At 37.4% G+C, this 27,583-nt stretch overlaps 1 protein-coding gene across 14 annotated transcripts in view; it reads left to right on the forward strand.

The window, feature by feature from the left end:
- The first annotated feature begins 1,306 nt into the window (after positions 1-1,306).
- Positions 1,307-27,583, forward strand: part of lrrfip1b (leucine rich repeat (in FLII) interacting protein 1b) — a 36,269-nt gene continuing 9,992 nt past the window's right edge. For 3 of the 14 annotated variants that reach the window (XM_029427104.1, XM_029427091.1, XM_029427097.1), the window contains exons 1-10: positions 1,307-2,228; positions 6,394-6,480; positions 8,124-8,173; positions 8,840-8,915; positions 12,049-12,093; positions 12,183-12,233; positions 16,051-16,086; positions 16,409-16,534; positions 22,009-22,179; positions 23,380-23,472. In XM_029427104.1, coding sequence (XP_029282964.1) covers positions 2,139-2,228; positions 6,394-6,480; positions 8,124-8,173; positions 8,840-8,915; positions 12,049-12,093; positions 12,183-12,233; positions 16,051-16,086; positions 16,409-16,534; positions 22,009-22,179; positions 23,380-23,472 — 825 coding nt within the window. In that variant the 5' untranslated portion in view covers positions 1,307-2,138. Of the gene's footprint in view, positions 2,229-6,393; positions 6,481-6,619; positions 6,671-8,123; positions 8,174-8,641; positions 8,662-8,839; positions 8,916-12,048; positions 12,094-12,180; positions 12,234-16,050; positions 16,087-16,408; positions 16,535-22,008; positions 22,180-23,379; positions 23,473-27,583 lie in introns of those variants that run through there. The other 11 variants (XM_029427095.1, XM_029427105.1, XM_029427092.1 and 8 more) reach the window with 10 other exon arrangements.

Genomic DNA, 27,583 nt, shown 5'->3' on the forward strand with positions numbered 1-27,583 from the left:
TCGTATAGAGTTATTCATATAGAGTTATTTAGATAGTGTTATTCATATAGAGTTATTCGTATAGAGTTATTCATATAGAGTTATTCGTATAGAGTTATTTAGATAGAGTTATTCGTATAGAGTTATTCGTATAGAGTTATTCGTATAGAGTTATTTAGATAGAGTTATTCGTATAGAGTTATTTAGATAGAGTTATTTAGATAGTGTTATTTAGATAGAGTTATTTAGATAGAGAGTTATTCATATAGAGTTATTTAGATAGAGTTATTTAGATAGAGAGTTATTCATATAGAGTTATTTAGATAGAGTTATTTAGATAGAGAGTTATTCATATAGAGTTATTTAGATAGAGAGTTATTCGTATAGAGTTATTTAGATAGAGTTATTCGTATAGAGTTATTTAGATAGTGTTATTCGTATAGAGTTATTTAGATAGAGTTATTTAGATAGAGAGTTATTCATATAGAGTTATTTAGATAGAGTTATTCGTATAGAGTTATTTAGATAGTGTTATTCGTATAGAGTTATTTAGATAGAGTTATTTAGATAGAGAGTTATTCATATAGAGTATTCGTATAGAGTTATTTAGATAGAGTTATTTAGATAGAGAGTTATTCATATAGAGTTATTCGTATAGAGTTATTTAGATAGAGTTATTTAGATAGAGAGTTATTCATATAGAGTTATTCGTATAGAGTTATTTAGATAGAGTTATTTAGATATAGTTATTTAGATAGAGAGTTATTCATATAGAGTTATTCGTATAGAGTTATTTAGATATAGTTATTTAGATAGAGAGTTATTCATATAGAGTTATTCATATAGAGTTATTTAGATAGTTATTTAGATAGAGTTATTTAGATAGAGAGTTATTCATATAGAGTTATTCGTATAGAGTTATTCGTATAGAGTTATTTAGATAGAGTTATTTAGATAGAGTTATTTAGATAGAGAGTTATTCATATAGAGTTATTCGTATAGAGTTATTTAGATATAGTTATTTAGATAGAGAGTTATTCATATAGAGTTATTCGTATAGAGTTATTTAGATATAGTTATTTAGATAGAGAGTTATTCATATAGAGTTATTCGTATAGAGTTATTTAGATATAGTTATTTAGATAGAGAGTTATTCATATAGAGTTATTCGTATAGAGTTATTTAGATAGTGTTAAATAGAGATATTTATTTAGCACGAGAGTAGCACTGAAGGATTTGTGGTTCTGATTCTGTAACTTGACAGTGAACATCCTCCCCACCAAAATAAAAGTCCCCTCCCTCCTCTGTCACACTGCGGATTGTTGTGTCGGGATGCGTTTACGGTCTGGTACCAGCCCACCTGCGGCTCACCTGTCAACGTAACCCGTGTTTACTTCACGTTCTCGGAGGAAGCAGAACCCGGTTCCTGCTTCACGACCTTAACATGTTCGCGGCGGCTGCTCTTAACAATGGCGGATTAACGAGACACTGCGGGGATTTATCCTCACAGGCAACAACAACCGGTGGTTTCTAGTGTTGTTTTTTCCTTTCCGGTTTTCCGGTTGTGACGGTTAACTGGCTAACGTTAGCTCACTAAAGCAGGACGAACTGCGGCGGCAGCTCGGCCTGCAGCCGCCCCGGACATCCTCTGACCGCCGAGACGCTTCAGGAAGTGTCTTCATCTCAAACAGATCAAGTGTGTTCCCACCGATTACCGAATGTGTGTGTTTTGGGACAAAAGGAGAGTTGTGTGCACCATTCAGCCCCCGGTAAGAACCTTCCGAGTGATGGAGCTTTAATGATCCCCAAATGAGAGAAGGTGACCGCCGAACAGCTTCAGAAAAACCCCGGTTTTAATCTCCAACAGCTTTATTTAGCATCTTCTCGCTCTTTGACTGTCGCGTTTTGATATTTTGGACTTCAGGAGACGTTTGTGGAGAATTCGGCCGCCGGTAATAATCTCCAGAAATATGGGAATTTGAGGTACGGAAAGGAAGAGGGTCCCGAACTGAGAGAAACGAACCCTCCGACAATTATAAGAGAAAACACAGTTTTTCAGCTCAGACAGGTGTTTGTAGCTGTGAGAACCTGGACTGTATGTGTCCGACTAGAGGAGACCTTTGTGGACAGTTCGGCTCCAGGTAAAACCATCCTGCACGATGGGGACTCAGGCACCGGGCAGGAAGAGGATCCCCAACCGGGAGAAGCTGACGGCCGAGGACGATGCTCTCAACCAGATAGCCCGAGAGGTTGTTGTTATTGTTATTGTTATTGTTATTGTTATTGTTATTATTGTTATCATCATCATTATTATTATTATTATTATTATTATTATTATTATTATTATTATTATTATAGTAAACCGGAAACCAAATAAATAATAAATCCATAGAATTATATAAAACACAAGAAAATGCATTTTTGAAACAAATCCATATAATAATAATAATAATAATAATAATAATAATAATAATAATAAATCAATAAATAATAAATTCATTGTGTTTCTAGAGAATCATTCATTCATCTTAAAGTATGAATAATAATTCATTCTATAATGATTAAATAATAATTGAATAAATAAAGAGGCAAAAATTATTACAGAATAATGAAAGTGAATACATTTAGTTTTTTTAAATAAATAAAATGTATAAATAATATAAAAATACAATTAGTAATAATTAATAGGATTAAATGATCCAATTATGAAATACAATTCTAATGAAATGCATACACAACAAATAATGTGTGTGTGTGTGTGTGTGTGTGTGTGTGTGTGTGTGTGTGAGAGAGACACAAAGCTTCTTTATGTGCAGTGTGTATTGTTCCTGTTGTCCTACATACTGAAGCAGGAATGTGAAGCTGATGAATGAGCTGCTCTCTGGGGGGGCAGTCTTCTTCTCCTCCTTCTTCTCCTTCTTCTTCTCCTTCTCCTTGTCCTTCTTCTCCTCCTTCTCCTCCTTCTTCTCCTTGTCCTTCTTCTCCTCCTTCTTCTTCTTCTCCTTCTCCTTGTCCTTCTTCTTCTCCTTCTTCTTCTCCTTGTCCTTCTTCTCCTTCTCCTTCTCCTCCTTCTTCTCCTCCTTCTTCTCCTTGTCCTTCTTCTTCTCCTCCTTCTTCTTCTTCTCCTTGTCCTTCTTCTTCTACTCCTTCTGCTCCTCCTTCTTCTTCTCCTTGTCCTTCTTCTACTTCTTCTTCTTCTTATCCTTCTTCTTCTTCTTCTTCTTCTTCTTCTTCTTCTCCTTCTTCTCCTTGTCCTTCTTCTTCTCCTTCTCGTCCTTCTTCTCGTCCTTCTCCTTCTCCTTCTTCTCATTGTCCTTCTCCTTCTTCTCATTGTCCTTCTTCTCCTTGTTCTTCTTGTCCTTCTTCTTCTGCTTGTCCTTCTCCTTCTTCTGCTTGTCCTTCTCCTTGTGTTTCTTCTTCTTCTGCTTGTCCTTCTTCTTCTTCTGCTTGTCCTTCTTCTTCTTCTCCTTGTCCTTCTTCTTCTCCTTGTCCTTCTTCTCCTTCTCCTTGTCCTTCTTCTACTTCTCCTTGTTCGTGTCCTTCTTCTTCTCCTTCTCCTTGTCCTTCTTCTCCTTCTCCTTCTTCTTCTTCTTCTTCTCCTTGTCCTACTTCTCCTTGTCCTTCTTCTTCTCCTTGTCCTTCTTCTTCTCCTTGTCCTTCTTCTTCTCCTCCTTCTTCTTCACCAACATTTTGCTGTATTTGTGCAACATTCGAAAATGTAGACATTTAAATAGCTATTACAGTCCTTCTTCTCCTTCCTCTCCTTCTTCTTGTCCTTGTCCTTCTTCTTCTTCTCATTCTTCTTGTCCTTCTTCTTCTTCTCCTCCTTCTCCTTGTCCTTCTACTTCTTCTTCTTCTTCTTCTTCTTGTCCTTCTTCTCCTTGTCCTTGTCCTTCTTCTCCTTGTCCTTCTTCTTCTCCTTCTTCTTGTCCTTCTTCTTCTCCTTGTCCTTCTTCTTCTCCTTCTTCTTGTCCTTCTTCTTCATCTCCTTGTCCTTCTTCTTCTCCTTCTTCTTGTCCTTCTTCTTCTCCTTGTCCTTCTTCTTGTCCTTCTTCTTCTCCTTGTTCTTGTCCTTCTTCTTCTTCTTCTCCTTGTCCTTCTTCTTCTCCTTCTTGTCCTTCTTGTCCTTCTTCTTGTCCTTCTTCTCCTTCTTCTTGTCCTTGTCCTTCTTCTCCTCCTCCTTGTCCTTCTTCTTCTTCTCCTTGTCCTTGTCCTTCTTCTCCTCCTCCTTGTCCTTCTTCTTCTTCTCCTTCTCCTTGTCCTTGTCCTTCTTCTCCTCCTCCTTGTCCTTCTTCTTCTTCTCCTTGTTCTTGTCCTTCTTCTTCTTCTTCTCCTTGTCCTTCTTCTTCTCCTTCTCGTCCTTCTTCTCGTCCTTCTCCTTCTCCTTCTTCTCATTGTCCTTCTCCTTCTTCTCATTGTCCTTCTTCTCCTTGTTCTTCTTCTGCTTGTCCTTCTTCTTCTGCTTGTCCTTCTCCTTCTTCTGCTTGTCCTTCTCCTTGTGTTTCTTCTGCTTGTCCTTCTCCTTGTGTTTCTTCTTCTTCTGCTTGTCCTTCTTCTTCTTCTCCTTGTCCTTCTTCTTCTCCTTGTCCTTCTTCTTCTCCTTGTCCTTCTTCTCCTTGTCCTTGTCCTTCTTCTACTTCTCCTTGTTCTTGTCCTTCTTCTTCTCCTTCTCCTTCTTCTCCTTGTCCTTCTTCTCCTTCTCCTTGTCCTACTTCTCCTTGTCCTACTTCTCCTTGTCCTTCTTCTTCTCCTTGTCCTTCTTCTTCTCCTCCTTCTTCTTCACCAACATTTTGCTGTATTTGTGCAACATTCGAAAAATGTAGACATTTAAATAGCTATTACAGTCCTTCTTCTCCTTCCTCTCCTTCTTCTTGTCCTTCTTCTTCTTCTCCTTCTTCTTGTCCTTCTTCTTCTTCTCCTCCTTCTCCTTGTCCTTCTACTTCTTCTTCTTGTCCTTCTTCTCCTTGTCCTTCTTCTCCTTGTCCTTCTTCTTCTCCTTCTTCTTGTCCTTCTTCTTCTTCTCCTTGTCCTTCTTCTTCTCCTTCTTCTTGTCCTTCTTCTTCTTCTCCTTGTCCTTCTTCTTCTTCTCCTTCTTCTTGTCCTTCTTCTTCTTCTCCTTGTCCTTGTCCTTCTTCTTGTCCTTCTTCTTCTCCTTGTTCTTGTCCTTCTTCTTCTTCTCCTTGTCCTTCTTCTTCTCCTTCTTGTCCTTCTTCTCCTTCTTCTTGTCCTTCTTCTCCTTCTTCTTGTCCTTCTTCTCCTTGTCCTTCTTCTCCTTCTTCTTGTCCTTCTTCTTCTTCTCCTTGTCCTTCTTCTTCTTCTCCTTCTCCTTGTCCTTGTCCTTCTTCTCCTCCTCCTTGTCCTTCTTCTTCTCCTTCTCCTTGTCCTTGTCCTTCTTCTCCTCCTCCTTGTCCTTCTTCTTCTTCTTCTCCTTCTCCTTGTCCTTGTCCTTCTTCTCCTCCTCCTTGTCCTTCTTCTTCTTCTTCTCCTTGTCCTTCTTCTTCTCCTTGTTCTTGTCCTTCTTCTTCTCCTTGTCCTTCTTCTCCTTCTCCTTGTCCTACTTCTCCTTGTCCTACTTCTCCTTGTCCTTCTTCTTCTCCTTGTCCTTCTTCTTCTCCTCCTTCTTCTTCACCAACATTTTGCTGTATTTGTGCAACATTCGAAAATGTCTCAATCTGCTGGAAAGTTAATTTGTGTAGCTGAGATCAGAGGACGCAGCAGCTGACGTCACAGAAGTCTGTTTGAAAACTTGTTTGTTCACATAACTGAGCAGATACACAAACAGAGAGTTGTAAACTGGTCTGTTCACATTCAGTCAGACACACACACACACACACACACACACCTACACACACAGCCTGGAATCCTACTGCCCAAAGAGGGGAGATTTAAACAATGCTGTTGTTTAAATTGTGTGGTTTTATTATGGAGTCTGGTGTGAGTGAATGTCTCCTCATTGGTGTGTGTGTGTGTGTGTGTGTGTGTGTGTGTGTGTGTGTGTGTCCTCCATCCTTTAATCCTTAATCTGCATCCCAACATGACGACTCTGACACATATTTTTACTTCCTGTTGAATGAACAACAGACAGGAGGTGTGTTGTTGTCATGGTGATGGAGGGAGAGTCACCTGGTAGGGAGACAGGTGGACCGACCACATTCCTCCTGCAGACAGACAGACGGTCAGGCAGACTGAGACACAGAGAGAGACAGACAGACACTGTATTAATTATTAATAGTATTACAACCTGATTAAAATCTGATTACAACACACGTCATACTGGGCTTTTACTTTGTAGGGACAGCGCTCAATATGTTCTCAGATCAATCTTTCAACACGTGGAAGAAACTAAAGTCCGAAACTATTTAAAAAGATGTTTAATCAGCTTTTAATGTTGAATAATAACGTGTTCTCTGTCAGGCAGAGGCGAGGCTGGCAGCGAAGAGAGCGGCAAGAGCCGAAGCCCGAGAGATCAGGATGAAGGAGCTGGAGAGGCAGCAGAAAGAGGTGAGCAGGCTCTTATTCTGAAAATTAGATCAGGATGAAGGAGCTGGAGAGGCAGCAGAAAGAGGTGAGTAGGCTCTTATTCTGAAAATTAGATCAGGATGAAGGAGCTGGAGAGGCAGCAGAAAGAGGTGAGCAGGCTCTTATTCTGAAAATTAGATCAGGATGAAGGAGCTGGAGAGGCAGCAGAAAGAGCTGAGCAGGCTCTTATTCTGAAATTCTGAAGCACAGATAGTAGACTTCCTGATTTGTTACCAGACTTCTATTTTCAGTCTTTTATTGTATTCTAATGTGTTTTATTTTTATTGGTTTATTAAATACACTTATTTTGTTTTGTTATTTTTTGTTCTCTTTTTATTTTTGTAGTTTTATTTTATACTATTTTCTTTCATATCATTTTTCTTTGTCTTTATTTTTGACTATATTGAATATTAATATTTTATTTTATTCTGCTGTGTTTTATTTTATTGGTTTATTGAATTGTTTTACATTTGTTTAGTTTTTATTTTGATAGTATTTTTTTTAACCCATTGTTTAAGAATATTAAGCTTATATTCCTGTGTAATAATAAGAGTGTAACCCTGAAGCAGACTTCTTCTCTTTCTACTTTGTGGCTTTTTTGGGCCCAAACTGCATAAAGTTTATTGATAAATTGAAATGAAAGTGAGCCGACGATGCTGCAGGTCAAAGGTCGCGGCGCTCAGTTCTCATCAGGCAGCAGCTTGTGTTGGGACGAGTCTCTGGTGACTTTAAACTCTTTATTAAAGGAGGAAATGTGACTTATTACAACAGGAAGTACGTCGAGCTGAGATAAGTTAAATCCTCACACTTTATTATATAGTTTTATAATCATAAGAAAATGAGCTGAGATTGTCATATTCTCTACAAACATGACAACAATAATAATAATTACATTCTCAGCTGGTAACTGAAACCTTTTAATGAGATTATTGAATTTTCTTGTCTATGTGGAAAAATAAAATGTAAGAAATTAGTAATATTATTTTGAAAGATGAAACCTGTTGAATTCTTAACGTTCTACACACTAAATTACATGTTGTTTACTTTGTTCCTCTTGTATATAAATATTGTTTTGATTTGATTCAATGAATTTGTTTTTGCACTAGATTTGTATTTATAATATAATTTAAATTAAATGTTTTAGTTTTAATATTGTGTTTTGGATTTCATTTAGATTTTATTTTATTTGTAATGTTTTTGTGTCTTTATTGTTTTCTTGTTATATTTATTATTATGGAAATATTTTACTTTGACTACAATATTTGTTTATTTGATTACATTTTCTTCAAATTCAAATTGTATTAAATATTTTCTTGATACCCTAATAATTTTAACGCGTTAATTTCGATTAATTAATCACAGAAAAAATAACGCGTTAAAAATATTAACGCAGATTAATTGCGTTCCTAGATGCCTCTGCCTGTTGCTCCGACAGCACGGAGCTCTGAGAGCCCCCCCACCCTCCTGGGGCACGGAGCTCTCACAGCAAATATTGTTATATGTGATTAATCGTGATGAATTAGTCACAAAGCATGTAATTAATTAGATACATTTTTTTAATCGCTTGACAGCCCTATTATATATTTAATTTTATATGTTTGTTTTTACATGCATGTCCTGAAAAGACTGTTTCGAATCATCGTTTTGTCAAAGTTCTGAACCATAAGAGGCGCATGTGAGTCAACGCCTCATTGCAAATCTCTGACCTGAGTCCTTTGACCTGTGACCTTTAACCCCTGACCTGAGTCCTCTGACCTGTGTCCTCTGACCTGTGTCCTTTAATCTCTGACCTGAGTCCTTTAATCTCTGACCTGTGTCCTTTAACCTCTGACCTGAGTCCTCTGACCTGTGTCCTCTGACCTGTGTCCTTTAATCTCTGACCTGAGTCCTTTAATCTCTGACCTGTGTCCTCTGACCTGTGTCCTCTGACCTGTGTCCTTTAATCTCTGACCTGAGTCCTTTAATCTCTGACCTGTGTCCTTTAACCTCTGACCTGAGTCCTCTGACCTGTGTCCTCTGACCTGTGTCCTTTAATCTCTGACCTGAGTCCTTTAATCTCTGACCTGTGTCCTCTGACCTGTGTCCTCTGACCTGTCATCTCTAACCGTCAGTCTCTCCTCTTGTGTCTCCTCCCGCCTGCTGTAGCTGTTTCACAGCCACAAGGTACGACTAACTCCTTCATCCACACTACTGCTTGGTGTGTTTGTTTTACTACCTCATGGAGCCCTGCGCGGGTGGGTGGGGTTAACTGCCACAGTTTAAAACAAACGCATCTGAAGTTTTCATGTTTTTCTCTTTGAATCTGAAGTCTTTTATCTAACATGTTCTCCTCCTCCTGCAGAAGTGTTATGGTCCGGATAATAAGTGGGGGCACATTGAACAGTGGATGGTGGGAACTCTTCTTCTGCTCCTCACATGTGACTGAGCAGGAAGTAGCTGCTTGTTGTTGTTTATCAGTGCTGATGGTGTTTTGTTCTGCACGCGCTCAGACCGACTCACACATGGATTAGCAGCCTGCTACACAGATTATCTGTTCGATAATCACAGACCCACAGATAATATGACTACAGATAATCGGCCCCACAGATAATCTGCCCACAGATAATCTGACCACAGATAATCTGACCACAGATAATCTGATCCACAAATATGACCACAGATAATCTGATCCACAGATAATATGACCACAGATAATCTGATCACAGATAATATGACCACAGATAATATGACCACAGATAATATGACCACAGATAATCTGATCCACAGATAATATGACCACAGATAATATGACCACAGATAATCTGACTACAGATAATCTGACCACATATAATATGACCACAGATTATCTGATCACAGATAATATGACCACAGATAATCTGATCCACAAATATGACCACAGATAATTTGATCCACAGATAATATGACCACATATAATCTGATCACAGATAATATGACCACAGATAATATGACTACAGATAATCTGACCACGGATAATATGACCACATATAATCTGATCACAGATAATATGACCACAGATAATCTGATCCACAGATAATATGACTACAGATAATCTGATCCACAGATAATATGAACACAGATAATCTGACTACAGATAATCTGATCCACAAATATGACCACAGATAATCTGATCCACAGATAATCTGATCCACAGATAATCTGATCCACAGATAATATGACCACATATAATCTGACCACAGATAATATGACCACAGATAATCTGACCACAGATAATATGACCACAGATAATATTACCACAGATAATCTGATCCACAGATAATATGACCACAGATAATCTGACTACAGATAATCTGATCCACAGATAATCTGACTCCAAATAATCTGATCCACAGATAATATGACTACAGATAATCTGATCCACAGATAATATGAACACAGATAATCTGACTACAGATAATCTGATCCACAAATATGACCATAAATAATCTGATCCACAGATAATCTGATCCACAGATAATATGACCACAGATAATCTGATCCACAGATAATATGACCACAGATAATATGACCACAGATAATCTGATCCACAGATAATATGACTACAGATAATCTGATCCACAGATAATATGACCACAGATAATATGACTACAGATAATCTGATCCACAGATAATCTGACTCCAAATAATCTGACCACAGATAATATGACCACAGATAATGACCACAGATAATCTGATCCACAGATAATATGACCACAGATAATCTGATCACAGATAATATGACCACAGATAATTTGATCCACAGATAATATGACTACAGATAATCTGATCATAGATAATATGACCACAGATAATCTGATCCACAGATAATCTGACCACAGATAATCTGACCACAGATAATATGACCACAGATAATATGACCACAGATAATCTGATCCACAGATAATCTGACCCCAGATAATATGACCACAGATAATCTGCCCCACATGTAATCTGACTACAGATAATCTGATCCACAGATAATATGACCACAGATAATCTGACTACAGATAATCTGATCCACAGATAATATGACCACAGATAATCTGACTACAGATAATCTCATTGACAAATAATCTGACTACAGATTATCTGATCACAGATAACATGACCACAGATAATCTGACTACAGATAATTTGATCCACAGATAATCTGACCACAGATAATATGACCACAGATAATATGACCACAGATAATCTGATCCACAGATAATCTGACCCCAGATAATATGACCACAGATAATCTGCCCCACATGTAATCTGACTACAGATAATCTGATCCACAGATAATATGACCACAGATAATCTGACTACAGATAATCTGATCCACAGATAATCTGACCCCAGATAATATGACCACAGATAATCTGCCCCACATGTAATCTGACTACAGATAATCTGATCCACAGATAATATGACCACAGATAATCTGACTACAGATAATCTGATCCACAGATAATATGACCACAGATAATCTGATCCACAGATAATATGACCACAGATAATCTGACTAGAGATAATATCATCGACAAATAATCTGACTACAGATTATCTGATCACAGATAATATGATCACAGATAACATGACCACAGATAATCTGACTACAGATAATCTGATCCACAAATAATATGTCTACAGATAATCTGATCACAGACATGTGTGACTGCGGCTGTGCTCTTTCTGTCTGTATGTAGCTGCATGCTGCAAGTGATAAAGTAGTCTTTAGGTATTTATAGTGTGTAATAAAATCTACATTCAATTAAATTATTATTTTATTTCATTTTATTATTATTTTTACATAATTGTAATGTTTTATTTTTATTACATATATGTATATATAATATTGTATGTATATAATTTTCACTTGTATATCTTTTTTAAATAATTAACCTACTAACATTATTTGATTTTACATTTTTGCCACCATTTATGTACCATTTTTATTTTATTCAAATTGTATCCTTGATTTTTATTGATATCCAATTAATAATTCAATTCAAGTTTCAACTTGTACTATTATTTTATTCAAATTGTATTAATTTCTACTCATTATTAAATCTAATGTTTAATTTGTACTTTAGTTTTCCTCTTCCTCCAGTTTCCACTCTTTAACCTGTGTGTTGTCTTCCTCCTCCTCTTCCTCCTCATCAGTTTCTGCTCTTTAACCTGTGTGTTGTCTTCCTCCTCCCCCTCCTCCTCATCAGTTTCTGCTCTTTAACCTGTGTGTTGTCCTCTTCCTCCTCCCCCTCCTCCTCCTCAGTTTCTGCTCTTTAACTTGTGTGTTGTCCTCTTCCTCCTCCCCCTCCTCCTCAGTTTCCGCTCTTTAACCTGTGTGTTCTCTTCCTCCTCCTCCTCCCCCTCCTCCTCCTCAGTTTCCACTCTTTAACCTGTGTGTTGTCCTCTTCCTCCTCCCCCTCCTCCTCATCAGTTTCTGCTCTTTAACCTGTGTGTTGTCCTCTTCCTCCTCCCCCTCCTCCTCCTCCTCAGTTTCCGCTCTTTAACCTGTGTGTTGTCTTTCTTCTTCGTGGCCTCCAGGAGGACAGTGAGCGGTATTCTCGGCCCTCACGGAGACACGCGTCGGTCTGTATTTCTTCTTCTGTGTTTCTCCGTCTGTACTTCCTCCTCCTCTTTGGTGTCCGTGTGTTTGTGAACTTTGTTTGTGTTTGCAGATGTCTGATGATGAGGAGAAGATGTCTGTGGGGAGTCGAGGCAGCCTCCGGGTGAGGATTATATTTGATCTACTTCAAACAACGTTTATCTGACACCTCATTGTTATACTGCGAGAAGAAAGGTAGAATATCTTGAGAAAAAGACGATATATTTGAAGAAAACAAGTCGTTATACTTTGAGGAATAAGTGGAAAGACTTCAATAAAAAGTCAAATAAAATGTTTTTAGACAAAAAGTCGTAATATTAAAATCAAGTCATAATATTTTGAGGACAAGACATAATAAATGTAGAAAATTAACGTATTACAATATTTCGAGAATATTTCCATTTTCTTCTGCTTTATACTTGGACTCTAAATATTAAACTTTTCCCTGCACTATATAATAACTAATATATGATATAAAGCAGTATATAAAGTCATTCAAATGAGCTGCACATTTACCAGCTGAACATGAATACATCAATAATTATAATATTATTATTATATTATTTATTATTGTGCACAATGACCACTTTTACTTTTTGCTACTTTATAATTTCATGCTGATAAATGTATACTTAGTTTGGAGCTTTAATGCAGAACTTTGTTTTTGTTCTTTTCACTTTAAAGCTGGGAGGTCAAAGGTCACACAGTAAACTGCACATTGATCAATAATCAACATCAGCTGCAGGTCACATGATGCTGCTGTCAGCTTCTGGAGTGCAGATCAGATGAGGAAACAAACATAATCACCTGGTGGATTTTCATGAACTCTAAAGACAATTAAACTGAAAAGAAAAAGAAAAAAGATGCATCAATAAAATAAATAATGTATGCATTACAAACATTTAAATAAGTAATAAATAAAGTATAAATTAATTAAATAAGATTAATTGTGTTGCACTTCCACAAGATACTGAAAACTGCTAGACATATATTCAACATTTCTGTAAACTATATTAAACTTCAGGATTAAAAGTGTGTTTTGTGAATGGATTCTGGTGTGTCGTTCTCTGCAGCCCTCAGTGTTCTCTGACGCTCCTCGCCCCTTCAGCTACAGGGTCAGTCTGTAGTCAGTCTGTAGTCAGTCTGTGGTCAGTTTGTAGTCAGTCTAGTCAGTCTGTGGTCAGTCTGTAGTCAGTCTGTAGTCAGTCAGTCTGTGGTCATTTGTAGTCAGTCTGTGGTCAGTCTATGGTCAGTCTGTAGTCAGTAGTCAGTAGCAAGTCTGTAGTCAATCTGTAGTCAATCTGTAGTCAGTCAGTCTGTAGTCAGTCTGTGGTCAGTCTATGATCAGTCTGTGGTCAGTTTGTAGTCAATTTGTAGTCAGTCTGTAGTCAGTCAGTCTGTGGTCAGTTTGTAGTCAGTTTGTAGTCAGTCTGTAGTCAGTCTGTGGTCAGTTTGTTGTCAGTTTGTAGTCAGTCTGTAGTCAGTCTGTGGTCAGTCTATGGTCAGTTTGTAGTCAGTCTGTGGTCAGTTTGTAGTCAGTCAGTCTGTGGTCAGTTTGTAGTCAATTTGTAGTCAGTCTGTAGTCAGTTTGTGTTCAGTCTGTGGTCAGTCTGTAGTCAGCCTGTAGTCAGTCTGTGGTCAGTTTGTAGTCAGTCTGTAGTCAATCTGTAGTCAGTCTGTAGTCAGTGTGTGGTCAGTCTGTAGTCAGTCAGTATGTGGTCAGTCTGTCTGTAATCAGTCTAGTCAGTGTGTGGTCAGTCTGTGGTCAGTCTGTGGTCCGTTTGTGTTCAGTCTGTTGTCAGTCTATAGTCAATCTGTAGTCAGTTTGTAGTCAGTCTGTAGTCAGTCTGTGGTCAGTTTGTGTTCAGTCTGTGGTCGGTCTGTCTGAAAACTTCCTGATGAACTGAAAATTACTAACAGCTGTTTCCTCTTTTACTTCCTTCCTTTTATTCCTCCTTCCTTATTCACTTCCTTACTTTCTTTTTTACTTCCTTCCTTCCCCCTTTACTTTCTTCCTGCTTCTTTACTCCCTCCCCCTTACCTTCTTTACTCCCTCCCCCTTACCTTCTTTACTACCTCCCCCTTACCTTCTTTACTCCCTCCCCCTTACCTTCTTTACTCCCTCCCCCTTACCTTCTTACTACCTTCCTTACTTTATTTCCTTTCTTCCTTCCTTATTTACTTCCTTCCTCCTTCTGTACTTCCTTCCTTCCCCCTTTACTTCCTTCCTCCTTCTTTACTTCCTCCTCCTTACCTTCTTTACTACCTACTTTATTCACTTATTTACTTCCTTCTGTACTTCCTTCCTTCTTCCCCCCCCCCCCCAGCCTTCAGACTACAGTGGTTTTTTGGCTCCGGCTCTCGAGCTTCCTCCAGGGCGAGTTCAGCTCGTGCGAGCCCCGTGGTGAGCCCCCCCCGGCTTTTTTTATCCACCCTTTTCTAACAACTTGCAATCAATCAATAACGCATGTTCGTGTAGAACAGTGGTCTTCACTATTTTTTACGTGAGAGCCACATTGAGAGGACAAAGTCAATAGGAGAGCCACTTTTGTGGTAAAGTATGAAAAGCTACATCCAGTCATAAAAAGCACGTCTGTTTATTAATCTGTCATCTTACCCAGAACATACAATATGCAATGCAGCCAACCAATACATTAAATACAAGCAGGATTAACTTAATACTGGGATGATGTTGTCAAACTCTGCAAACAATATTGCTGCTGAAGCCAAAAAGCAGTGTTTCACAATGTTTGAGTCTGAGGAGGGGTTTTTTGCCCGAGCCAAAATCCATGCGATCTCAAAGGATGCCTCAGTGAATCGTTCAGCTGTACCTGTGTTTGAACCTTTGTTGTCCAGAAACAGAAGAAAGCTGCTCTATTTCTTTTACTAATTTCTCTTCCAGATGCGTAAGTTTAGTTGAATTTTGGATGCGTCGTTTGGAAATGCGGCTCCACATGACTTCTCTTGAAACCAGAGCGGGTTTGTTTGCATATTAAGCACGAAGGGTTTGACTCGTGGAGGACAAATACAAATTCCTCTTTCCACTTTTCTTGAAATTTCCTTTACTCGTCTTGTGTGGCTCGTACCTTTCCTTTCCTTTTTTAACGGGAGCAGCTGTCTGTCCACAAACCACATCTCCAGCATCTTCCACTTGATTTGCGGTGGTTTGATGCTCCAAAGACAAATCTTAATGTTCCTCGTTTGTCACGCTTTGTTTCTGTCCACCTGGTGTGCAACTCTTTAATAAGAAATCGATCCATTTTACGTCTGTAGAAACATGTGCTAACTAGCATGTAATGGTGAAACGAGTCGACCGGAGCCAAACTAACGCGAGTATGAAGTGCCAGGTTGGTCGTCGTATCCTCCAATTTAAACGTTCCAATTTATTGATATAAATTATTTTTTAGCAAATGTCCATATTCATAAGCATGCTGATGTTAACATATTTTTAATGACCTTAAGTTTACTTATTTCTATACTAGCCCACCACATATCTATCCGTCCAAGAGCACATTCACCATTGTAGCGCTGATAGACCGCCAAAACTGGCAACTCTGCAGTGAGTCAGTTTAGTGCCTAGCAAGTTTAAATATCTTGTTTCTAGTCTATATTTGCATCTTTTATCAATTATTATTATCTATTATTTGTAGGCTAATAGAGCAGACAATTTCAGTGTTTTAATGGGTTATATGTAATGTTTTTATGAAATATCTGTATTGACTCCATAATCATATCTATCACCCCTTTATTTAGCCCACTGCCATGTGAGCCCCCAATTAAAGCTTGGCGAGCCGCATGAGGCTCGCGAGCCGCGCAATGAGTAACACTGGTGTAGAAACTCCACACACATCCCCAGCACTAATGTGTGTGTGTGTGCGTGTGCGTGTGTGTGTGTGTGTGTGTGTGTGTGTGTGTGTGTGTGTGTGTGTGTGTGTGTGCAGGTGGAGGAGAGACCTGACAGAGACTTCCTGGATAAAGTAAATCAACTTTCATATCTTTTATGTATTTATTCTTTTTTTTTATTGTATAAGAAATATTTAATTAAATCACATTTAATTACATAAGAACAAGAATTTAAGTTTTGAAGCTTTGAATAAAGTCTAGAGAAACATTAATACACTTTAACACATACGCATTATTTATTTAAATTGTATTTGTCTAACAGATTATTTAATGTAACACAAATATTATGAAATAGATGATTTTATTGTGTGAACTGACCGTTAGTTTGTAAATATCTTCATGTGTTTAATCTGAAAAGACTTTCTAAAGAGATGCTTCTCATCATGTTGCTGTCAGGGCTCCAGGACGGCCTCCACGCTCTCCGCCGCCACGCTGGCCTCTCTGGGAGGAACCTTGTCACGCAGAGGAAGCTGTGACACGTCCTTCTCCGTGGAGACGGAGGCGTCCATCAGAGACATGAGGGTACTTATATAATACTTTAAATATATGTACTGTATAGTACAGAGACATGAGGGTACTTACATAATACTTTAAATATATGTACTGTATAGTACAGAGACATGAGGGTACTTACATAATACTTTAAATATATGTACTGTATAGTACAGAGACATGAGGGTACTCATATAATACTTTAAATATATATCATGTACAGTACAGAGACATGAGGGTACTCATACTTTAAATATATGTACAGTACAGAGACATGAGGGTACTTATATAATACTTTAAATATATGTACTGTGTAGTACAGAGACATGAGGGTACTCATATAATACTTTAAATATATGTACAGTATAGTACAGAGACATGAGGGTACTTACATAATACTTTGAATATATGTACTGTATAGTACAGAGACATGAGGATACTTATATAATACTTTAAATATATGTACTGTGTAGTACAGAGACATGAGGGTACTTATATAATACTTTAAATATATATAATGTACAGTACAGAGACATGAGGGTACTCATACTTTAAATATATGTACAGTACAGAGACATGAGGGTACTTATATAATACTTTAAATATATGTACTGTGTAGTACAGAGACATGAGGGTACTCATATAATACTTTAAATATATGTACAGTATAGTACAGAGACATGAGGGTACTCATATAATACTTTAAATATATGTACTGTATAGTACAGCGAAATGAGGGTACTCATATAATACTTTAAATATATATCATGTACAGTACAGAGACATGAGGGTACTCATATAATACTTTAAATATATGTACAGTATAGTACAGAGACATGAGGGTACTTATATAATACTTTAAATATATGTTCTGTATAGTACAGAGACATGAGGGTACTCATATAATACTTTAAATATATGTACTGTGTAGTACAGAGACATGAGGGTACTTATATAATACTTTAAATATATGTAATGTATAGTACAGAGCAATGAGGGTACTCATATAATACTTTAAATATATATCATGTACAGTACAGAGACATGAGGGTACTCATATAATACTTTAAATATATGTACAGTATAGTACAGAGACATGAGGGTACTTACATAATACTTTGAATATATGTACTGTATAGTACAGAGACATGAGGATACTTATATAATACTTTAAATATATGTACTGTGTAGTACAGAGACATGAGGGTACTTATATAATACTTTAAATATATATAATGTACAGTACAGAGACATGAGGGTACTCATACTTTAAATATATGTACAGTACAGAGACATGAGGGTACTTATATAATACTTTAAATATATGTACTGTGTAGTACAGAGACATGAGGGTACTCATATAATACTTTAAATATATGTACAGTATAGTACAGAGACATGAGGGTACTCATATAATACTTTAAATATATGTACTGTATAGTACAGCGAAATGAGGGTACTCATATAATACTTTAAATATATATCATGTACAGTACAGAGACATGAGGGTACTCATATAATACTTTAAATATATGTACAGTATAGTACAGAGACATGAGGGTACTTATATAATACTTTAAATATATGTTCTGTATAGTACAGAGACATGAGGGTACTCATATAATACTTTAAATATATGTACTGTGTAGTACAGAGACATGAGGGTACTTATATAATACTTTAAATATATGTAATGTATAGTACAGAGCAATGAGGGTACTCATATAATACTTTAAATATATATCATGTACAGTACAGAGACATGAGGGTACTCATATAATACTTTAAATATATGTACAGTATAGTACAGAGACATGAGGGTACTTACATAATACTTTGAATATATGTACTGTATAGTACAGAGACATGAGGATACTTATATAATACTTTAAATATATGTACTGTGTAGTACAGAGACATGAGGGTACTTATATAATACTTTAAATATATATAATGTACAGTACAGAGACATGAGGGTACTCATACTTTAAATATATGTACAGTACAGAGACATGAGGGTACTTATATAATACTTTAAATATATGTACTGTGTAGTACAGAGACATGAGGGTACTCATATAATACTTTAAATATATGTACAGTATAGTACAGAGACATGAGGGTACTCATATAATACTTTAAATATATGTACTGTATAGAACAGCGAAATGAGGGTACTCATATAATACTTTAAATATATATCATGTACAGTACAGAGACATGAGGGTACTCATATAATACTTTAAATATATGTACAGTATAGTACAGAGACATGAGGGTACTTATATAATACTTTAAATATATGTTCTGTATAGTACAGAGACATGAGGGTACTCATATAATACTTTAAATATATGTACTGTGTAGTACAGAGACATGAGGGTACTTATATAATACTTTAAATATATGTACTGTATAGTACAGAGACATGAGGGTACTCATATAATACTTTAAATATATGTATAGTACAGAGACATGAGGGTACTTATATAATACTTTAAATATATGTACTGTGTAGTACAGAGACATGAGGGTACTCATATAATACTTTAAATATATGTACTGTATAGTACAGCGAAATGAGGGTACTCATATAATACTTTAAATATATATCATGTACAGTACAGAGACATGAGGGTACTCATATAATACTTTAAATATATGTACAGTATAGTACAGAGACATGAGGGTACTTACATAATACTTTGAATATATGTACTGTATAGTACAGAGACATGAGGATACTTATATAATACTTTAAATATATGTACTGTGTAGTACAGAGACATGAGGGTACTTATATAATACTTTAAATATATATAATGTACAGTACAGAGACATGAGGGTACTTATATAATACTTTAAATATATGTACTGTATAGTACAGAGACATGAGGGTACTCATATAATACTTTAAATATATATAATGTACAGTACAGAGATATGAGGGTACTTATATAATACTTTAAATATATATAATGTACAGTACAGAGACATGAGGGTACTTACATAATACTTTGAATATATGTACTGTATAGTACAGAGACATGAGGATACTTATATAATACTTTAAATATATGTATAGTACAGAGACATGAGGGTACTTATATAATACTTTAAATATATGTACTGTGTAGTACAGAGACATGAGGGTACTCATATAATACTTTAAATATATGTACTGTGTAGTACAGAGACATGAGGATACTTATATAATACTTTAAATATATGTATAGTACAGAGACATGAGGGTACTTATATAATACTTTAAATATATGTACTGTGTAGTACAGAGACATGAGGGTACTCATATAATACTTTAAATATATGTACTGTATAGTACAGCGAAATGAGGGTACTCATATAATACTTTAAATATATATCATGTACAGTACAGAGACATGAGGGTACTCATATAATACTTTAAATATATGTACAGTATAGTACAGAGACATGAGGGTACTTATATAATACTTTAAATATATGTTCTGTATAGTACAGAGACATGAGGGTACTCATATAATACTTTAAATATATGTACTGTGTAGTACAGAGACATGAGGGTACTTATATAATACTTTAAATATATGTAATGTATAGTACAGAGCAATGAGGGTACTCATATAATACTTTAAATATATATCATGTACAGTACAGAGACATGAGGGTACTCATATAATACTTTAAATATATGTACAGTATAGTACAGAGACATGAGGGTACTTACATAATACTTTGAATATATGTACTGTATAGTACAGAGACATGAGGATACTTATATAATACTTTAAATATATGTACTGTGTAGTACAGAGACATGAGGGTACTTATATAATACTTTAAATATATATAATGTACAGTACAGAGACATGAGGGTACTCATACTTTAAATATATGTACAGTACAGAGACATGAGGGTACTTATATAATACTTTAAATATATGTACTGTGTAGTACAGAGACATGAGGGTACTCATATAATACTTTAAATATATGTACAGTATAGTACAGAGACATGAGGGTACTCATATAATACTTTAAATATATGTACTGTATAGTACAGCGAAATGAGGGTACTCATATAATACTTTAAATATATATCATGTACAGTACAGAGACATGAGGGTACTCATATAATACTTTAAATATATGTACAGTATAGTACAGAGACATGAGGGTACTTATATAATACTTTAAATATATGTTCTGTATAGTACAGAGACATGAGGGTACTCATATAATACTTTAAATATATGTACTGTATAGTACAGAGACATGAGGGTACTCATATAATACTTTAAATATATGTACTGTATAGTACAGCGAAATGAGGGTACTCATATAATACTTTAAATATATATCATGTACAGTACAGAGACATGAGGGTACTCATATAATACTTTAAATATATGTACAGTATAGTACAGAGACATGAGGGTACTTACATAATACTTTGAATATATGTACTGTATAGTACAGAGACATGAGGATACTTATATAATACTTTAAATATATGTACTGTGTAGTACAGAGACATGAGGGTACTTATATAATACTTTAAATATATATAATGTACAGTACAGAGACATGAGGGTACTTATATAATACTTTAAATATATGTACTGTATAGTACAGAGACATGAGGGTACTCATATAATACTTTAAATATATATAATGTACAGTACAGAGATATGAGGGTACTTATATAATACTTTAAATATATATAATGTACAGTACAGAGACATGAGGGTACTTATATAATACTTTAAATATATATAATGTACAGTACAGAGACATGAGGGTACTTATATAATACTTTAAATATATGTACTGTATAGTACAGAGACATGAGGGTACTCATATAATACTTTAAATATATATCATGTACAGTACAGAGACATGAGGGTACTCATATAATACTTTAAATATATGTACAGTATAGTACAGAGACATGAGGGTACTTACATAATACTTTGAATATATGTACTGTATAGTACAGAGACATGAGGATACTTATATAATACTTTAAATATATGTATAGTACAGAGACATGAGGGTACTTATATAATACTTTAAATATATGTACTGTGTAGTACAGAGACATGAGGGTACTCATATAATACTTTAAATATATGTACTGTGTAGTACAGAGACATGAGGATACTTATATAATAATTTAAATATATGTATAGTACAGAGACATGAGGGTACTTATATAATACTTTAAATATATGTACTGTGTAGTACAGAGACATGAGGGTACTCATATAATACTTTAAATATATGTACTGTGTAGTATAGAGACATGAGGGTACTTATATAATACTTTAAATACATGTACTGTGTAGTACAGAGACAGGAGGGTACTCGTATAATATTTTAAATATATGTAATGTATAGTACAGAGACATGAGAGTACTTGTATATAATACTTATACCAGGGCAGTATAATAAGATAAATAATAATACAAATAATAATAATAAGTATGATGTCATGTGTCCAGGACTCTCTGGCAGAGTCGGAGGAGAAGTACCGTAAGGCGATGGTTTCTAACGCTCAGCTCCACAACGAGAAGTCAACTGTTATGTATCAGGTGGAGACTCTGAAGGAGGAGCTGAGCGACATGGAGGAGCTGCTGTGGGAGTCCAGGAGACACTGTGAGGACCGCACCAAGGTCAGGAGACACCTGATACGTCAACATTATTTACCGACTCAGTTAGCATCACACGATGCCTCATCTGTATATTTAATCTTTTAAAGGTGTTATTAATATTAAAGGGGTTATTGATATTAAAGGAGTAATATATATTAAAGGGGTTATAGATATTAAAGGGGTTAAAGATATTAAAGGTGTTATAGATATTAAAGGGGTCATTGATATTAAAGGGGTTATAGATATTAAAGGGGTTATTGATGTTAAAGGTGTTATTGATATTAAAGGGGTTATAGATATTAAAGGTGTTATTGATATTAAAGGGGTTATAGATATTAAAGGGGTTATTGATGTTAAAGGGGTTATTGATGTTAAAGGTGTTATGGATATTAAAGGGGTTATTGATATTAAAGGGGTTATAGATATTAAAGGAGTTATAGATATTAAAGGGGTTATTGATATTAAAGGGGTTATTGATATTAAAGGGGATATATATATTAAAGGTGTTATTGATATTAAAGGGGTTATATATATTAAAGGGGTTATTGATATTAAAGGGGTTTAAAGATATTAAAGGTGTTATAGATATTAAAGGGGTCATTGATATTAAAGGGGTTATTGATATTAAAGGGGTTATAGATATTAAAGGGGTTATTGATGTTAAAGGTGTTATTGATATTAAAGGGGTTATAGATATTAAAGGGGTTATTGATGTTAAAGGTGTTATGGATATTAAAGGGGTTAATGATATTAAAGGTGTTATGGATATTAAAGGGGTTATTGATATTAAAGGGGTTATAGATATTAAAGAGGTTATTGATATTAAAGGGGTTATAGATATTAAAGGTGTTATTGATATTAAAGGGGTTATAGATATTAAAGGTGTTATTGATGTTAAAGGGGTTATAGATATTAAAGGTGTTATTGATGTTAAAGGGGTTATTGATGTGAAAGGTGTTATTGATATTAAAGGGGTTATTGATGTTAAAGGTGTTATAGATATTAAAGGGGTGATTGATGTTAAAGGTGTTATTGAGATTAAAGGGGTTATAGATATTAAAGGTGTTATTGATATTAAAGGGGTTATAGATATTAAAGGTGTTATTGATGTTAAAGGGGTTATTGATGTGAAAGGTGTTATTGATATTAAAGGGGTTATTGATGTTAAAGGTGTTATTGAGATTAAAGGTTTAATACAGCTGATTTGTTTCCTGTCTTCAGGAGTTTGAACGTGAGCGTCAGGCTCACAGTGTCCTTCAGTTCCTCTTCAGAGACATGGAGGGGACAGTGAGACGCTCGGAAGAGCTCCTGACGGTGAGTACATTGCCTCTCTCTCTCTCTCTCTCTCTCTCTGTCTCTCTCTCTGTCTCTCTCTCCTCTCTCTCTCTCTGTCTCTCTCCTCTCTCTCTGTCTCCCTCTCTCTATGTCTGTCTCTCCGTCTCTCTCTCCTCTCTGTCTCTCTGTCTCTCTCTCTGTCTCTCTCTGTCTCTCTCTCTGTCTCTCTCTCTGTCTCTCTCTTTCTCTCTCTCTGTCTCTGTCTCTCTCTTCTCTCTCTCTCTCTCTCTCTCTCTCTCTCTCTCTCTCTCGGTGCATGCTGGGAGTTTGGTTGTGTGAGTGAGACGCTGAGCAGGTGCTAATTCGATACTTTCTTTTTCTTACTTTATTTAATAATGGGTTTTGATTTAACTTAGTTCATTGGTGACAGTTTGATTTAGTTTACTTTTTGGTGCGTTTGGGTGGATAGTCGGGGTGCTCTTGGGTGTTTTTCTCCTGCCGGTGTTCTGCCGGCCGGCGTCTGACGTCATGGCAAATGGAGACTATACCAAGCTAACGAGGAAGCACGGGATCAAAATATCAGCCGGCTTCCCGTGTAGCGTTGAGGAGATCGGGTTAGCTGTGGGAGACAAGGTCGGACACAGCAGTGTGAAGTCTCTGGCGCGGATGAACGGGGCTGTTGTCATCTTCCTGGACCAGGTGGAGCGGGTGCACCGCGTCATCGAGACAGGTATTACGGTGAGCGGAGTGTTTGTGCAGGTGATGCCACTCACTCTGCCCGCAACCAAAGTGGTAATATCTAATGTCCCTCCGTTCATAACCGATGAGTTTCTCAGCAGAGAACTATCCAGACACGGGAAAGTTGTTTCCCCGGTAAAAAAGATTCTGTCTGGATGTAAGTCTCAGTTGCTGAAGCACGTAGTGTCTCACCGAAGACAGCTGTATATGATACTGAATAACCGAGATGCGGAGCTCAACCTCCGCTTCCACGTTAAAGTAGATGATTATGAATACGTGTTATTTGCAACTTCATCGGTCATGAAATGTTTTGGTTGCGGGGAGGAGGGACACACCGCGAGAGCCTGTCCGAAGCGCGGGGGTCCAGCTCCGCCTGATCCTGGAGGAGCGGCTGCCGCTCCCCCGGCGGGGGGCTCTTCGCCGGGAGAAGCCGCGGCTTCGGAGGAGGGCTCTCCGCTGGGGCGGCCGGTGGCCGCTCCACGCGCCGCGCCAGGACGCGCAGCTGCTGTGTCCAACTTTGTACACGGGATAGGTGGTGTTAATTCACTTGGTGTGGTGGAAAAAAATGGGGAAAAAAAACAAAAAAAACAGGGAGAGGAAGTGCAGGGGGTGTCAGGTGGTATGGGAGGAGAAGAGGTAGAGGAGATAGGTGCTGTAGAAGAGATGGGTGGTGGGGAAGAGGTAGGTGGTACAGAGGAGATGAGAGTAGAAGATTTAAAGGAGGTAAGTGATGTAGCAAAAGAGGGGGGGGATGCAGAGGAGGTGAGTGTAGTAGGAGTAGGAGAGGTAAAGGAGGCAAGTGAGGCAGAGGAGGTGAGTGAGGTAAGGACAGAAGAGGAAAAGGAAGCGGGCGATGTAGTGGAGGAAATGGGTGGTGTAGAAGGAGAGAGGACAGGAAAAATACAGGTTCCGTGGAGTGAGCAGGTAGAAGAGGCAGAGATGGAGGAAGAGGTTAAAAAAACAAAACCTGCCACAAAACGGAAAAAGAAAAGTCAGAGTGCATCCAGTGATGCCAAGAATAGTAAAGTCGGGGAGGAAGGACAGACAGGCAGGAAGCAGGGACAGGCAGAAGACAGTGCTAGTGAAGAGGAGTGTGTGTCAGACAGCAGCGACATCCCTGGTTTTACTCTGACCAACAGCCAGAAAACAAAAATGTACTCAGTTGAAATGTTGAAAGTTTTCCTCCAACACACAAAAAACCAACATGGAGTAAAAGTGGAGGATTATTTTCCGGATTTACTCGTTTTTATTAGCTCAAGCAGATTCCATATGAGCCAAAAAGAGTCTGGCCTCATTGAGCAGGAGGTTTATAGATTAAAAAAACTGGTGCTTAAAGTAAAAAAACAAATAAACAGTGATGATGGGGGTCTTAATTAATTTATTTGTTTTTATTTTTTCTTATTTTAACATGTCGGCCATGGATACTTTTAAAGTGGGTGTTTTAAATGTGAACGGAGCCAGAGTTTTTAAAAAAAGGACACAAATTTATGAAACTGCAAAATTAAAACACATTGATGTCCTTTTTTTACAGGAGACGCACAGCGACGGCTCTAACGAGATAGACTGGAGGAGGGAGTGGGAAGGGGAAGTCATTTTAAGCCACAACACATCTCTTAGTGGAGGAGTGGGCTTCCTCTTCTCCAAATCTTTTACTCCAGTCTCACTGGAGGTCGAGCATTTTATCGAGGGGAGGTTGCTTTTAGTAAAAGCCCGGTTTGACCTTTTTAATGCTGTTTTTATAAATGTGTATGCCCCAACAATCGGTGCAGAGAGGAAGTTGTTTTTACAAAAAATTAATGATGTTTTAAATAGCTGTGCCTCGGAGGATTTTTTATTCTTGGGGGGGGATTTTAACTGTACAGAAAATGCTTTTTTAGATCGGAACCACGCAGAGCCGCATCCAGCGTCCCAGCATGTTCTGAGGCAGCTGGTCCGCTCTCATGGTCTGGTGGATGTATGGAGGAGGATGAACGCAGAGGCTAAACAATACACATGGTCCCACTGCAGAGGGAATAGGATTTCCTCTGCCAGGTTAGATCGTATTTATTGTTTTAAACATCATTTTAACATTTTTAAAATGTGTAATATTATACCTGTTGGTTTTACCGATCACTCTTTGCTTTTATGTAATGTTTTTATAAGAAATGTGTTGCCAAGAAGCGCATACTGGCACTTTAACTCAGTTTTAACATTTGATAAAAATTTTAGAGAAGCTTTTATTTATTTCTGGAGTGTTTTTAGGCAAAGGAAGAGTGATTTTAACAGTCTTAGGCAGTGGTGGGACCATGGTAAGACTGAAATTAAAATGCTTTGTCAGCAGCACACCCTCAATGTCACACATGACATCACCAGATCTATGAAAGACCTGGAGGGTGATATAGTGGAACTAGAACAAATAAGTGAGTCCACAGGAGATCGAGGATATATTGAAATCCTCAAAGTAAAAAAAATGGCATTAGCCGACCTGCTAGACGTTAAAGTCCAGGGCGCACTGGTCCGGTCCCGGTTCCAAAACGCCACCGAAATGGATGCTCCATCCAGTTTCTTCTTCGGCCTGGAGAAGAAGAACGGACAGAAGAGGGTAATCCACTCACTGCTCTCAGTCACAGGGCAAGAGATAACGGAACCAAGCCAGATCAGAACACGGGCTGTGAGTTTTTATTCCTCCCTATACTCGAGTGAGTACGAGGGGGAGGAAACGTTTTTAGAGGGGTTTTTAGGGGGACTACCTCAGGTAGCAGAGCAAACCAACTCACAGCTGGAGGGGCCGTTGACCACACGGGAGCTACAGGCTGCTCTGCAAAAAATGCAAGGACGGCGGGCTCCCGGCATCGACGGCCTCACTGTTGAGTTTTTTAAAGCATATTGGGACATTTTAGCAACAGATCTTTTAGATGTTTTTAACGAGAGTCTGGCCTCTGGTTCCATGCCGATGTCCTGCCGCAGGGCCGTGATAACGCTCCTGCCCAAGAAAGGAAACCTGCAGGACATCGGAAACTGGCGCCCTGTGTCTTTGCTGTGTGTGGATTACAAGCTTCTGTCCAAAGCTCTGGCCACCAGGCTGGGGGGGGCTATGGAGCAGGTCATCCACCGGGACCAGACCTACTGTGTGCCCGGCAGGTCCATGGTAGACAATGTCTACCTAATTCGAGATGTTTTGGAGGTCTCCAGCTCATTGGGCTGTGATACTGGTCTGATTTCTCTAGACCAGGAAAAGGCTTTTGACCGCGTTGAACACAACTTCCTCTGGAAAGTAATGGAGAAGTTTGGGTTCAGCGCTGGTTTCATAGGCAAGATCAAGGTGTTGTACAGTGAAGTTGAGAGTGTGCTGAAGTTTAATGGTACTCTGTGTGCTCCTTTTAGAGTGTGTAGAGGGGTCCGGCAGGGCTGTGCTCTGTCGGGGATGCTCTAT

The sequence above is a fragment of the Cottoperca gobio genome, unplaced genomic scaffold (assembly GCF_900634415.1).
Source record: "Cottoperca gobio unplaced genomic scaffold, fCotGob3.1 fCotGob3_293arrow_ctg1, whole genome shotgun sequence".
Taxonomy (NCBI): Eukaryota; Metazoa; Chordata; class Actinopteri; order Perciformes; family Bovichtidae; genus Cottoperca; species Cottoperca gobio.